The following is a 15,727-nucleotide window of genomic DNA, read 5'->3' as shown; positions in this document are numbered from 1 at the left end:
ATAAATATGAAAACAAATGGATGAATTATTAAAAAATCTGTTTAAAAGTAAGTAAACATCTAAATTAACAAATTTTTAATACCTCAATCATTTATTTTATTTCATGACTTAATCCTTTTATTTGTTATTTATTAGACATTTATTACTTTTGTCATTATTTATTTCGCTCGCTGAGTGGGCGGGACTTGCCTCCTCTTTCCACCAATCAGCGCACGTTAGTCGACACGTGGCTCCGGAATTCCCCTCAAACTTCGGGGGTTTCCGACCCGACTGACAGACTGCGGTCACCATGACAACAGACAAGGAGACGCGTCAGGCGGGCGGTGGAGAGCGGGAAAAAGACTTCCGGTGAGGTGAAAATAAAAGCTTTCCGTTCACGAAACAGGACCGTAGACATATAAATATAAATATATATATATATATACATGTCTATGAACGGGACTGAAATCTGTTCAAATAGTTTGTTTGAATAAAGATGTTTGAAATGTAAACAAATAAAGACCAAATGAACTTTTGAAGGTTCTGACTTTATAAAAACTGCTTTTGTGTTTTTTTTCTTGTGTATTTACATATAGTTTTGATATTCAAATCTATAAAGGCTTGTTTTATTATTTCCTAAAGTTAATATTAAACCCGTTTTCATAAAAAAAGGGGGGGGCTGTGAAATAAAACGCAAACTATTTAAAGTTTGAAAAAAATAATATATTTCCACGTGAAATCAGGTTTTTTTTCCCCAACTAAAAAGAAAAAAACATTCAAAAGGCTTGACTTTGAAAAGCCTGAACCGGAAGTGCCCTCTGTTTTCGGACTTTATTTTGACGGTTGGTCCATTTCGGAGTTTTTGGAGACGAAAGACGGACGGAGGGTTTAAACAGAGGCAGTTCGCAGGTAAAACTCACCTTTTTCACCTCTGCGGGCGGGACTGACGGTGACAGTCAGGCGGAAACTGACCCCGAATCGGTTTCAAACTAAAACATTTCTGTGGAGTTTTATTCGCCGTTAAATTCGGATTAAAACCGAACTGAGGAGTGAAAACAGACTGAAGGTGAGCCGAACTGGGTTTCAGGTGGAAAACTGACGGAAAAGTAGGGGTTTAAGCACATAAAGGTGAAAAAGAAGCAGATGGAAGTGCTGTTGTGTAACAGCAGACTTACTGAAGCTGTTTTAACCCTTTAATTCTGCTCACGGTTATTTCATGCAGAGAAAATGCAAATTTCTGCTTAAATCTGTGAAATCATTTGACTTCTTTCACCCAGTTAAATAAGTAAATGGAAACAGCTTGAAAACAGCTTGTCAGATGTGTGTAACTACACAGTTCTGCTGCTTAAAAACGTCTTTAAAGAATAAAATATCAATAATTTACTTCAGTTTTGGTGATCATGAGATGAAATCGGGATTTTATCCTGGTGTCACAGTTATCCTCAGTGTTGGTAACTGTCTCTGAGAAGCAGCGATCCAGAGGGACAAAACACAAAAAAGTGTCAGAAAACTACGTTTTGCTTTAGTTTTAAACCATTTTATTTCCGCGTGGCCCTTCAGGGCCTCCATACCGGGCTCTATTAGAGCTAAATGTTGTAAAAACAACCTAAAGAGTCGCTGTCAGAACCCTGACAACAAAGATTGCTTCCAGGCTAACAGTTTCCCTTCACTTCCAGTCTTTGTGCTAAGCTAAGCTAACTGTGGGTGCAGAGGTGAAAGTTCAGGCCGTGGTAAACGCTCCTCTGACGGCTGTTTGTTGTTTTTTCTGCTCCACTGGAACTCAAGGATTGTCCCTGAATAATTATCGAACAGGAGGAGGAGGAGGAGGGTGGAAATTCCCTCCTCTGAGCTCAGATGTGGCGCTCGCTAACTCTCAGTTTGTCATCTGCAGAAAAATCCCTGAAGGAGGAAGAACACCTCCACCTCCACCTCCACCTGCAGGGAGCTGAGCCTTCACCATCCAGCGCTCGCTCCTCCTCTTCAGTCATGGCTGGAGCTCTGAGGTACGTGATGAAGCTCGCTGAGGCTGCAGAAGTTGGGATTTAACTCCGTTTCCTTATCTGTGTGAAATAAATGTTTGCAGATCAGTTTGTTTCATCAGGTCACATGACCCAGAGCTCAGAAAAGCTTCAGCCTTCCCGGTTCTCCCAGTTTAAGGTGTCAGAGACGCAGATCAGCTGCAGATAATCAGCTGATATCAGGAGTAAAAACTCCAGCCTGCTTCAGCAGAATCAGGCCCAGTTCTGTTTCCCCGTCTCAGCGCCGCTCTGAGGGCATCAGAACCGACTCTCTGACAGAACTGGGCCTGATTAACTAACCGGTTTAAAGTGTTTCCCATTAAAAGAGCCTGATTTAAAGAGTTCAGCTTCTCTGTAATCAGGCTTCAGCTGGAGGTCAGACTCTGGACCTCCTCACAGTTTGGACCTCCTCACCCTGCATGGAGCTGAGTTTTGGGTCATTAACGTTTCTCCTGAAGTGGATTATCGGTTCTTTAGTTTCATTAAGATCAAAGCAGGTAAAACAGGAGCTGAGGCTTTAAAGCAGAAACCTGTCCAGAAGCTGCCTCCTGCAGCTGAAATGATCCTGAACCTGAACCTAACCCTGAACTCTGTCCATTAAAACATTTTAAAGCACAATGAAATCCAGTCAGAACTTAAAATAAGAGGCTAGTTGTGTGTGTTGGTCGGAGTATAAACAGGTTTAAAGATGAAATAACGCAACTGGATCAGTTTAAGGATTCATCCTGACTGAACCCGTTTGATTCGGATTAAAAGAGGTTCATGTAAACACAGCTCCTCTGATTCCTCTGCAGTCTTTCCTTCAGTTGAAGGATAATTCAAGGATAAAAATTAGAAATAAATGAGCTTTTATAATAAAACAAAAGGTTTATCACCAACAGAAAGTCCAGAAACTAAAAACTACAGCGCTGAAGACGAGTATCGAACAGAAAGCAGCAGAAAAGCTGGAGTTTAAACTAAAGAAATTAAACCAACAAGAACACGAGAACAAAAGTAAAGAACCACAAACTGAATAGAACCCAGAACACATGGACCACTATGGAAATGTGAGCTGTCTTAAGTCATTTCAACTAAAATATTACCGTAAATGAGAAGAATGATCAGTCAACAGAACAACTTTGGTGTAAAAAGAATAAACATCTGACTCAGGTTTCAGATTTTCAGGCTGCTGCAGCTTCACATGATACCAGAATTATTAATTTAATGAATAAATTGAACAACTTTGGTGAAACAGGAGCTAAACCTTTAAAAAATGTTAATATCCCAGCAGCTCGGCCAAAGAAATACTGTAAAATAATAGAAAATAGCCGTAACAATACAATATATATGTAACATAACTGCCAGTTTATAACTGTGTATAACAGGTGTAACAACAATTAGATTACCTATAAATATAATAATAAATTGATTTAAATAACAGAGTTTACAGAGCTTTGACTGACCAGGTGGAGGAAACTGAGATCAGCTACAAGTTAAACGTAAGGCAAGGCGCCGCTCTTCAGCATTTCTGATATTTAACTGGGGGCCAGACCCACGGGAGCTTTAAAAGCAGACGAATCTGAAATGTACAGGGAGCCAGGATTGGGCTGATGTGGAATTATCTGTTAGGACCAGTGAGACGTTGGAGGCAGGAGAAGGATTTTTGGGTTAGAGAGGAGTGAGATACAGTAATCTGGGAGAGATGAAGCAGTGGTTTTATCTTGTTGGAGATTGTTCGTAAATGAAGAAAGGACGATTGGACAACCTTTTTACGTTGGTATCTGGTCATTATTGGTCCCTCCTGGTCCTTCCTGGACATCCCTGGATACTCTTGGTCATTCCTGGACAGTCTTGATCCTTTCTGGACATCTCTGGATACTCTTGGTCCTTCCTGGACAGTCTTGATCCTTTCTGGACATCTCTGGATACTCTTGAACCTTTCTGGACATCTCTGGACACTCTTGGTCCTTCCTGGACAGTCTTGATCCTTTCTGGACATCTCTGGACACTCTTGGTCCTTCCTGGACAGTCTTGATCCTTTCTGGACATCTCTGGACACTCTTGGTCCTTCCTGGACAGTCTTGATCCTTTCTGGACATCTCTGGATACTCTTGAACCTTTCTGGACATCTCTGGACACTCTTGGTCCTTCCTGGACAGTCTTGATCCTTTCTGGACATCTCTGGACACTCTTGGTCCTTCCTGGACAGTCTTGATCCTTTCTGGACATCTCTGGATACTCTTGATCCTTTCTGGACATCTCTGGATACGCTTGGTCCTTCCTGGACAGTCTTGATCCTTTCTGGACATCTCTGGATACTCTTGGTCCTTCCTGGACATCTCTGGACACTCTTGGTCCTTCCTGGACACTCTTGATCCTTTCTGGACATCTCTGGACACTCTTGATCCTTTCTGGACATCTCTGGATACTCTTGGTCCTTCCTGGACATCTCTGGACACTCTTGGTCCTTCCTGGACACTCTTGATCCTTTCTGGACATCCCTGGACACTCTTGATCCTTTCTGGACATCTCTGGATACTCTTGGTCCTTCCTGGACATCTCTGGACACTCTTGGTCCTTCCTGGACACTCTTGATCCTTTCTGGACATCTCTGGATACTCTTGATCCTTTCTGGACATCTCTGGATACTCTTGATCCTTTCTGGACATCTCTGGATACTCTTGATCCTTTCTGGACATCTCTGGATACTCTTGGTCCTTCCTGGACATCTCTGGACACTCTTGGTCCTTCCTGGACACTCTTGATCCTTTCTGGACATCCCTGGACACTCTTGGTCCTTCCTGGACAGTCTTGATCCTTTCTGGACATCTCTGGATACTCTTGATCCTTTCTGGACATCTCTGGACACTCTTGGTCCTTCCTGGACAGTCTTGATCCTTTCTGGACATCCCTGGACACTCTTGGACCTTCATGGACATCTCTGGACACTCTTGGACCTTCATGGACACTCTTGATCCTTTCTGGACATCTCTGGATACTCTTGATCCTTTCTGGACATCTCTGGATACTCTTGGTCCTTCCTGGACATCCCTGGACACTCTTGGACCTTCATGGACATCTCTGGACACTCTTGGACCTTCATGGACACTCTTGATCCTTTCTGGACATCTCTGGACACTCTTGATCCTTTCTGGACATCTCTGGATACTCTTGGTCCTTCCTGGACATCTCTGGACACTCTTGGACCTTCATGGACACTCTTGATCCTTTCTGGACATCTCTGGACACTCTTGATCCTTTCTGGACATCTCTGGATACTCTTGGTCCTTCCTGGACATCTCTGGACACTCTTGGACCTTCATGGACACTCTTGATCCTTTCTGGACATCTCTGGACACTCTTGATCCTTCCCGGTTCTTCCTGGTCCTTCACGTATTCCCAGCTGTCCTGCTGTTGATGAAAACTTCCGTGTTCGGTGAGAAATAAAGTAAATTAAGGTCCAGGACAGAAAACCAGAATAAAATGTATTTGTGAAGCTTTCAGCCAATCAGAGCAGAGATCTGTCGTCACCTGTCCTGACAGCAGCCGCCTCACACCTGGCAGGTTTTAACGTCATGTGACATAGTGACGTTCTGACCAACATGCATCATGTCAAACTCAGGAACTGATCCAGGAGAAACGGGTCGGAACCACCTGTACTGCGGCATCCCGCTGTTTACATTTGTGTCTGAAGGCGTTGGTAACCCATGACGACGTGTTCAGAGAAACACGTTTCACAGGAACAGCAGAATGAAATCACCTCTGTGGATTCCTGCCGACTTCCCCCTTGGGTTTTCTCGTGTACTCTACCTGCTGTGGTTTTTATGTTAATGAGGCCCTTTTACTGGCGCTCCGATTGGCCGGTGCTGTCGTGGGGGCTGTCCTGCCGCCCAGGGGGAACGGCACCTTGCATTAGATCTGAGTCAGAGCGTGAAGTGAGGGAGGAGAGACAGGAAGTCAGACCGTCAACCAGAAACCACCAGAAAAATGAGCAAAGAAGAAGTGAAGAAGTCAAAGTGAGTCTGAGTTGGTCTGCTGCAGGTCGCCTCTCACAGCTTCGCCCGCTGACACCACCGCCGCCGCTGCAGGTACACGTTTTTACCCACATCTGTCTGTTTGTGCAGCTCTGATCGGGTTCTTCTGTAAAACATCTTCGAATCGTCCAGCCGACTTTATTTGGAGGCATTTTAACTGCAGAAATTTAAGCTGTAAATCATGATCTAAGGAGTCTGCAGACAGCTGCTTCTCTTCTGTTTCACCTGCTTTCACCACCTGGGTTTGAATATTTCAGCTCTGTTTGAGCATCAGGATGTTTCAGCTGGAACCAGCAGCCTCCAGAACCGCCCTCAGGTGCTGTTCGGGTCCAGTTCATGTTAGATTTTAAAGTTCTGGATGTAGTTTGTGTGTTTGGCCTGAAGGGGCAGTGTGACGAGTCTTTTTAATGGAAATGTCCCCACAACAACAGCTTAAGTGTTGGCTTCAGGGCGATGGAGGTTCTGTTTGAGTCCAGATTACATTATTTATCAGTTCTTCATGCAGCAGTTCGCCTCAGGGTCGGTGCAGCTGTTAAACTGGGACTTTTCCACCTTTAACTGGCTGCTAAAGGCTGGAGGTTTTCCCAGTTTTCTTCTTTCTTCTTCTGTCTTCTGCTTCACTTTTATTCTTGAAGTCTGAATTTGATCTGTTTTTTGTTTGTATCTTAAATTATTTTCAGCCCATGTTTGTGTTTATTTCTGCTCTTAATCATTTTTTTCCTCATTCTGAATGATTCACTTCAGTCTGCTCAGCCCCGCCCCCCCCGTACGCTGCTCTGGGATTCTGGGGGTTTTCCTCAGCTCGGCCACTTCCAGGAAGTGACTGAGAACCTGAGGGGGGAGGGGCAGCGACCCAGAGGCTGCCTGGAGCTCGCTGTGAAAGTGAAACTGCTGCAGTTTGTTTGTTTATTGTGATTTTCAGACGCTTTAAAGGCCGTCGGGTCGCAGAGTCGATCCGATTTCCTCCTCACAGAGGAAACCTGTGTGTGTGCTGGATCTCTGACAGTTTGTGTGTTTGCTCTGCAGGATGACCGAGGCTCAGTTCATCAACTACGACAGCGACGTGAGTCTTTTTCTCTTCATGTTTTCAGTGGTTATGTCACAGATAAATCACCTCACCCAGAAACTGCAGATTTCCAACAGTCCTTGAACAGATGGATCCGAGCATCTGCAGCCAGATGTGTGTCACTCCCTGGGTTCATGTTAAACAGTCAAATATCAGCATCTCAAATCAACCAACATGTGGTTCAAGCTTCACTCGGCTGTAAAAACCACAAAAAGCTGCAGATGTGTTTTATCGAAGCGGCGTGAAGACGATTTGCACGTGTCTTCAGGGTCCGACCGAGTGTGGGGAATTCAAAGCTTCTCTGTCGGTCCGAACGACACATTTTGGTTTGAGAAGTCTGAAAAATGTGAAAAATGAAGCTTTTTATTATTTTAAATCGTCATCCGAGCAGCTCAGAGTTCAACTTCCTGTGAGCTTCTGCTGAAAGTCGTCTGACTTCCCGTCTGTGACGGCGGGGGTGCAGACGGAGGGAAAGTTTGCTGCTGAACTCCTTCAGTTTGATGGACCACGTCATTCAGTTCATGAACTGATCAGAACCATAAGGAACTGCCTGATCAATCATCCAATCATATTGATGCCTGACAGTTTCTGATCATCGGTGACTGAAAAACAGGAAGCCCCCAAAACACATCTCAGTTCTTTTCAAATGTGTAAAGGTTTGAGCAGAAAGCAGATAATTATTGATCAGTTTATTGATTGACTGACTGGTTTTGAAGGTTCAGAACCTGACAGATGTTCTGTTTGGTTTTCAGCTGCAGCTGAATTTGATGCCATACGACTACATTCCCCCAGTGGACATAAAGACTGAGCCCTACATACCTGAGACAGGTGAGCACACACACACCATGATGAGGTCATGATGAGGTCATGATGACATCATCGCGGTTCAACAGAGTTCAGGAATACGTTTTGACAGTCAGACAGGACGGTTGTTCAGAGGTCTTAAGGTCCATTTAGATCCGTCCGTGGAAGAATGTTCCCGGAAACTCTGAGCTGCGAGTTTGTTCTTCTGGTGTTTTATAAAAGACGAACCAACCAGAGGTGCTCCTCACATCTTTGGCTCCAACTGTGTGGAAGGATGAAGCGTTGGTGTTCGCTGCCCTCCATTAAGCTGATTAAAGCTGTCAAGTCTTTACCTCCTGAAACCTGAAGATGACACAAGAAGCTGTTTTAAACTGTGGAGACCTGAACTCTCCTGAGCTGGAAACATTTTCTGCCTTTTGTTTGTTTATAACTTCTGACTTCATCATTTCACGATATATTCAATTATTGTGTCAGTCTGACTGAAACTGGACCTTTAAACACATGTAAACACGTCGGTCTGACTGAAACTGGACTTTTAAACACATGTAAACACGTCATCTGACTGAAACTGGACTTTTAAACACATGTAAACACGTCAGTCTGACTGAAACTGGACTTTTAAACACATGTAAACACGTCAGTCTGACTGAAACCGGACTTTTAAACACATGTAAACACGTCATCTGACTGAAACCGGACTTTTAAACACATGTAAACACATCAGTCTGACTGAAACTGGACCTTTAAACACATGTAAACACGTCGGTCTGACTGAAACTGGACCTTTAAACACATGTAAACACGTCAGTCTGACTGAAACCGGACTTTTAAACACATGTAAACACGTTAGTCTGACTGAAACTGGACCTTTAAATACATGTAAACACGTCATCTGACTGAAACTGGACCTTTAAACACATGTAAACACGTCAGTCTGACTGAAACCGGACTTTTAAACACATGTAAACACGTCGGTCTGACTGAAACTGGACTTTTAAACACATGTAATCACGTTAGTCTGACTGAAACTGGACCTTTAAATACATGTAAACACGTCATCTGACTGAAACTGGACTTTTAAACACATGTAAACACATCAGTCTGACTGAAACTGGACCTTTAAACACATGTAAACACGTCGGTCTGACTGAAACTGGACCTTTAAACACATGTAAACACGTCGGTCTGACTGAAACTGGACTTTTAAACACATGTAAACACATCAGTCTGACTGAAACTGGACCTTTAAACACATGTAAACACGTCAGTCTGACTGAAACTGGACCTTTAAACACGTCAGTCTGACTGAAACCGGACTTTTAAACACATGTAAACACATCAGTCTGACTGAAACTGGACCTTTAAACACGTCAGTCTGACTGAAACCGGACTTTTAAACACATGTAAACACATCAGTCTGACTGAAACTGGAGCTTTTAAACACATGTAAACACATCAGTCTGACTGAAACTGGACTTTTAAACACATGTAAACACATCAGTCCGACTGAAACTGGACTTTTAAACACATGTAAACACGTCAGTCTGACTGAAACCGGACTTTTAAACACATGTAAACACGTCAGTCTGACTGAAACCGGACTTTTAAACACATGTAAACACATCAGTCTGACTGAAACTGGACCTTTAAACACATGTAAACACGTCGGTCTGACTGAAACTGGACCTTTAAACACATGTAAACACGTCAGTCTGACTGAAACTGGACCTTTAAACACATGTAAACACGTCAGTCTGACTGAAACTGGACTTTTAAACACATGTAAACACGTCAGTCTGACTGAAACCGGACTTTTAAACACATGTAAACACATCAGTCTGACTGAAACTGGACCTTTAAACACATGTAAACACATCAGTCTGAATGAAACTGGACCTTTAAACACATGTAAACACGTCAGTCTGACTGAAACTGGACCTTTAAACACATGTAAACACATCAGTCTGACTGAAACTGGACCTTTAAACACATGTAAACACGTCGGTCTGACTGAAACTGGACTTTTAAACACATGTAAACACGTCAGTCTGACTGAAACTGGACCTTTAAACACATGTAAACACATCAGTCTGACTGAAACTGGACCTTTAAACACATGTAAACACGTCAGTCTGACTGAAACTGGACCTTTAAACACATGTAAACACGTCAGTCTGACTGAAACTGGACCTTTAAACACATGTAAACACGTCAGTCTGACTGAAACTGGACCTTTAAACACGTCAGTCTGACTGAAACCGGACCTTTAAATACACGTAAACACGTCATCTGACTGAAACCAGACCTTTAAACACATGTAAACACGTCAGTCTGACTGAAACCGGACTTTTAAACACATGTAAACACGTCAGTCTGACTGAAACTGGACCTTTAAATACACGTAAACACGTCATCTGACTGAAACCAGACCTTTAAACACATGTAAACACGTCAGTCTGACTGAAACCGGACTTTTAAACACATGTAAACACGTCGGTCTGACTGAAACTGGACTTTTAAACACATGTAAACACGTCAGTCTGACTGAAACCGGACTTTTAAACACATGTAAACACGTCAGTCTGACTGAAACTGGACCTTTAAACACATGTAAACACATCAGTCTGACTGAAACCGGACTTTTAAACACATGTAAACACGTCAGTCTGACTGAAACTGGACTTTTAAACACATGTAAACACATCAGTCTGACTGAAACCGGACTTTTAAACACATGTAAACACGTCAGTCTGACTGAAACCGGACTTTTAAACACATGTAAACACATCAGTCTGACTGAAACCGGACTTTTAAACACATGTAAACACGTCAGTCTGACTGAAACTGGAGCTTTAAACACATGTAAACACGTCAGTCTGACTGAAACCGGACTTTTAAACACATGTAAACACGTCAGTCTGACTGAAACTGGACTTTTAAACACATGTAAACACATCAGTCTGACTGAAACCGGACCTTTAAACACATGTAAACACGTCGGTCCGACTGAAACCGGACTTTTAAACACATGTAAACCTGTCAGTCTGACTGAAACTGGACCTTTAAACACATGTAAACACGTCAGTCTGACTGAAACTGGACCTTTAAACACATGTAAACACGTCAGTCTGACTGAAACTGGACCTTTAAACACATGTAAACACGTCAGTCTGACTGAAACTGGACCTTTAAACACATGTAAACACGTCAGTCTGACTGAAACTGGACCTTTAAACATGTAAACACGTCAGTCTGACTGAAACCGGACTTTTAAACACATGTAAACACGTCAGTCCGACTGAAACCGGACCTTTAAACACATGTAAACACATTAGTCTGACTGAAACCGGACTTTTAAACACATGTAAACACGTCAGTCCGACTGAAACCGGACCTTTAAACACATGTAAACACATCAGTCTGACTGAAACTGGACCTTTAAACACATGTAAACACGTCAGTCTGACTGAAACTGGACCTTTAAACACATGTAAACACGTCAGTCTGACTGAAACTGGACCTTTAAACACATGTAAACACGTCAGTCTGACTGAAACTGGACCTTTAAACATGTAAACACGTCAGTCTGACAGAAACTGGACTTTAAACACATGTAAACACGTCAGTCTGACTGAAACTGGATCTTTAAACATGTAAACACGTCAGTCTGACTGAAACTGGACCTTTAAACATGTAAACACGTCAGTCTGACTGAAACTGGACCTTTAAACACATGTAAACACATCAGTCTGACTGAAACTGGACCTTTAAACATGTAAACACGTCAGTCTGACTGAAACTGGACCTTTAAACACATGTAAACACGTCAGTCTGACTGAAACTGGACCTTTAAACACATGTAAACACGTCGGTCCGACTGAAACCGGACTTTTAAACACATGTAAACCTGTCAGTCTGACTGAAACTGGACCTTTAAACACATGTAAACACGTCAGTCTGACTGAAACTGGACCTTTAAACATGTAAACACGTCAGTCTGACAGAAACTGGACTTTAAACACATGTAAACACGTCAGTCTGACTGAAACTGGACCTTTAAACATGTAAACACGTCAGTCTGACTGAAACTGGACCTTTAAACATGTAAACACGTCAGTCTGACTGAAACTGGACCTTTAAACACATGTAAACACATCAGTCTGACTGAAACTGGACCTTTAAACATGTAAACACGTCAGTCTGACTGAAACTGGACCTTTAAACATGTAAACATGTCAGTCTGACTGAAACTGGACCTTTAAACACATGTAAACACGTCAGTCTGACTGAAACTGGACCTTTAAACACATGTAAACACGTCGGTCCGACTGAAACCGGACTTTTAAACACATGTAAACCTGTCAGTCTGACTGAAACTGGACCTTTAAACACATGTAAACACGTCAGTCTGACTGAAACTGGACCTTTAAACACATGTAAACACGTCAGTCTGACTGAAACTGGACCTTTAAACATGTAAACACGTCAGTCTGACTGAAACTGGACCTTTAAACACATGTAAACACATTAGTCTGACTGAAACTGGACCTTTAAACACATGTAAACACGTCGGTCCGACTGAAACCGGACCTTTAAACACATGTAAACACCTCAGTCTGACTGAAACCGGACTTTTAAACACTGAATCCCTCCTGCATGGAAACACTCAGCTGGACTCAGATGGTCCCAGCTTCTCTGTTCAGGCTCCAAACTTCCATCTTTCAGATTATTTTATCAGAAACTGGGACTGAAAATCAGCCCATTAAGGCTCACCTAAAGACTGTCGCTCTGCTCTAATAAAATCCTGATTTTATAACCACAGAATCACCGTTAAAGTAGCTTAAAGACAGCATCTGAGCAGAGAACTCAGCTGAACTGGACCAGGACCTCCCACAGAGGAGGTTGGAGGCAGCAGGATGTCTGCAGGGTCCACAGCCTCAGACGGTTCTGATCCTCTGCAGCTGTACTGGGACCAGGACGCTGGTCCAGTTAGATGGACCTGTAGCTCAAACTGGGCTTATATAGTGAGACTCTGTGAAGTAGAACCTGGTTTTCACCTGCTGAAAATGTCTTTCACCTGAAAACAAACCTTTAAAAAGCATTTTTTCTGATGAATTCTGGCTGGACGCACCAGGGACCTCGTGGTCAGACACCCCAGCGGCTTTTTAAAATAATCTCTGGTTCAAACCTGTAAACCAGGACTCTAACAGTTTTCTGAAAGCACCTGTAAGCGACACTTCCCACCTCTCTGGTTACCAGAAACTGAGACCTCCTCTGTCCACAGCTAAAGTGCAGCTTCGGGAACCTTGAACTGCACGTTCTAGATCTTAATCAGGGGGAAAACCACCTTTTATTAATTTATTACGCGTAAAAAAAGTTCCTGTAACTGGTGAAATAATGAAAGTTGGAGGTGAAATTCAGAAAGTGTTAGTCATTGTTTCAGGGCTTGAGGGTCTTTGTCTGTGTCGCTAACCTCACCTGTGGTTGTTTTTCAGCTCATGGTCCTTATGTACAGATCATCGAAGAGCCCAAACAGGTGAGATGAGTCTTTCCTGAACAAACGTTTTTCGCTGCATTAAAACACCATGAAGGCAGTCAGCAGGTGAGCTGATGATGAAACAGCTCCAGTAAGACGGATATTAGAGCCTTACGAAGTCTTTTTATCCATCGGAGTTCAGACCTCATAATAAATATAATAATTAATGCTATAAACCGACTCCATGTTCCAACTTACGTCAGTTTGGAGAGGACGGAGAGTCCAGCTGTTTGTCCAAAAGGATGAAGTTATTAACAGCTTTCACATCAGATTTAACCCATTCAGCAACCCGTTTTTATTTTATTCTATCATTTTTATTCATTTTACACTAATAAATAATGATTAAAAAGTTTATACTTTACTCTGAAAGATTAAACCAGTTATTTATTTTATTTCATCTTTTCTCCAGAAATAACTTAATTTGTATTTGCATTTATGTTCAGTTTATTTAGGAAATGCTTTAATCCAAAGTGAATTACTTTAGGTTAGGTTAATCGGTTTAAACTAGTTTCACTGGTACTTTATTTTTTAATTGTTTTGTTTTAAAAACTTATAAACAGATAAAAAACATATTTTATTAAATAAACAGTAAGACAACAGAAACCTCTGAGTGACACAAACATGTAAAAAACACCTTAGATTTTAGTTTCTACTTACAAGATGTGATGTTTTACAGCCTGAAGACGCTGAATTAACAGTTTATTTTAACTACTTTTAGTCTGGATCCGTTAGTTTAATTTTACTCAGATGTTGTTCATATATTTCCGTTTATTTTTCTCCTTTCTTTATGTTAGATTTCATTATATTTTAAGTGTGATGTTACATGTTTTAAAAGCACAAAACCAACAATAAGATGGATGTAATAAGGTGTATTATAAGTTATATTCATGGTTTATTTCCATCTCAAATCAATAGTTTATAAGGTAATACAGTTAGATTTTAATCAGCTGTAAGTCTTTGTTTAAAACAGCGTTTTATGGAAAACTAAAACATTTCTCATCAATATTCTGAAAGATCAAAGTAGTTTGTTTCCTGTGAGGAAGACTCTGGTCTGCAGGTTAAAAAATGAGGAAGAGCAAACACGACCTTTGACCTGAAACGCTCGTCATCGAGGTGATTCCCCTCAGCTGGAACTTCCTGCTTTCCAGGGTTTTCCCAACAGTCATAAAGTCCGATGAGCACAAGCAGGAGTTTCTGCCGCTGGAGGTCATGTGACCTGCGCCAGGGAAGGATACACAAACCTGAAATAGGATTTTAGTAAAATAATACAATTAACACAGAATAAATAGATTGAATTAAATAGACTGTGGCGCCACCATGTGGTCAAACCTTAATGTTCCTGTTTGATTTCAAACTGCAGCCTGAAACCCTCGTTCAGCCCATTGATCGTCATGTTTCCACAAACAGGATCACATGATCAGATGTCAGCTGTTCACATGAAAATGTTTTTAAAGGAGTTCAACAGTTTTAATCTGAAGCCTGAAACTGGCTCCATGATGAGTCAGAAACATTTTATCAGTCCAGCAGCTGTCAGGGTAAACATCACAAAGATTAAAACGTTGAGTTTTTAGCTGCTTTTTAAAGAGAAAAAGCAGGTCCCTGAGGTCATGTGATCAGGGACCTGATCACATGACCTCAGGGACCTGATCACATGACCTCAGACCCCTGATCACATGACCTCAGGCCCCTGATCACAGGACCTAATGGACCTGATCACATGACCTCAGGGACCTGATCACATGACCTCAGGCCCCTGATCACAGGACCTAATGGACCTGATCACATGACCTAATGGACCTGATCACATGACCTCAGGGACCTGATCACATGACCTAATGGACCTGATCACAGGACCTAATGGACCTGATCACAGGACCTAATGGACCTGATCACATGACCTCAGGCCCCTGATCACAGGACCTAATGGACCTGATCACATGACCTAATGGACCTGATCACATGACCTCAGGGACCTGATCACATGACCTCAGGCCCCTGATCACATGACCTAATGGACCTGATCACAGGACCTAATGGACCTGATCACAGGACCTCAGGGACCTGATCACATGACCTAATGGACCTGATCACATGACCTCAGGCCCCTGATCACATGACCTAATGGACCTGATCACAGGACCTCAGGCCCCTGATCACATGACCTCAGGCCCCTGATCACATGACCTCAGGCCCCTGATCACATGACCTCAGGCCCCTGATCACATGACCTCAGGCCCCTGATCACATGACCTCAGGGACCTGATCACATGACCTCAGGCCCCTGATCACATGACCTCAGGCCCCTGATCAC

General features: G+C 42.5%; 1 protein-coding gene across 4 annotated transcripts in view; it reads left to right on the top strand.

Annotated features, from left to right (window-relative positions):
* Nucleotides 1-815: 815 nt before the first annotated feature.
* nfkb2 (nuclear factor of kappa light polypeptide gene enhancer in B-cells 2 (p49/p100)) overlaps nt 816-15,727 on the top strand; it is a 36,211-nt gene continuing 21,299 nt past the window's right edge. For 2 of the 4 annotated variants that reach the window (XM_072390455.1, XM_072390452.1), the window contains exons 1-5: nt 965-1,107; nt 1,871-1,982; nt 7,037-7,073; nt 7,829-7,904; nt 13,376-13,416. In XM_072390455.1, coding sequence (XP_072246556.1) covers nt 1,966-1,982; nt 7,037-7,073; nt 7,829-7,904; nt 13,376-13,416 — 171 coding nt within the window. In that variant the 5' untranslated portion in view covers nt 965-1,107; nt 1,871-1,965. Of the gene's footprint in view, nt 889-964; nt 1,108-1,870; nt 1,983-7,036; nt 7,074-7,828; nt 7,905-13,375; nt 13,417-15,727 lie in introns of those variants that run through there. The other 2 variants (XM_072390454.1, XM_072390453.1) reach the window with 2 other exon arrangements.

Source organism: Leuresthes tenuis, unplaced genomic scaffold, assembly GCF_036924035.1.
Source record: "Leuresthes tenuis unplaced genomic scaffold, fLeuTen1.0.hap1 SCAF_8, whole genome shotgun sequence".
Taxonomy (NCBI): Eukaryota; Metazoa; Chordata; class Actinopteri; order Atheriniformes; family Atherinopsidae; genus Leuresthes; species Leuresthes tenuis.
This window is presented reverse-complemented; position numbering and strand designations above follow the sequence as displayed.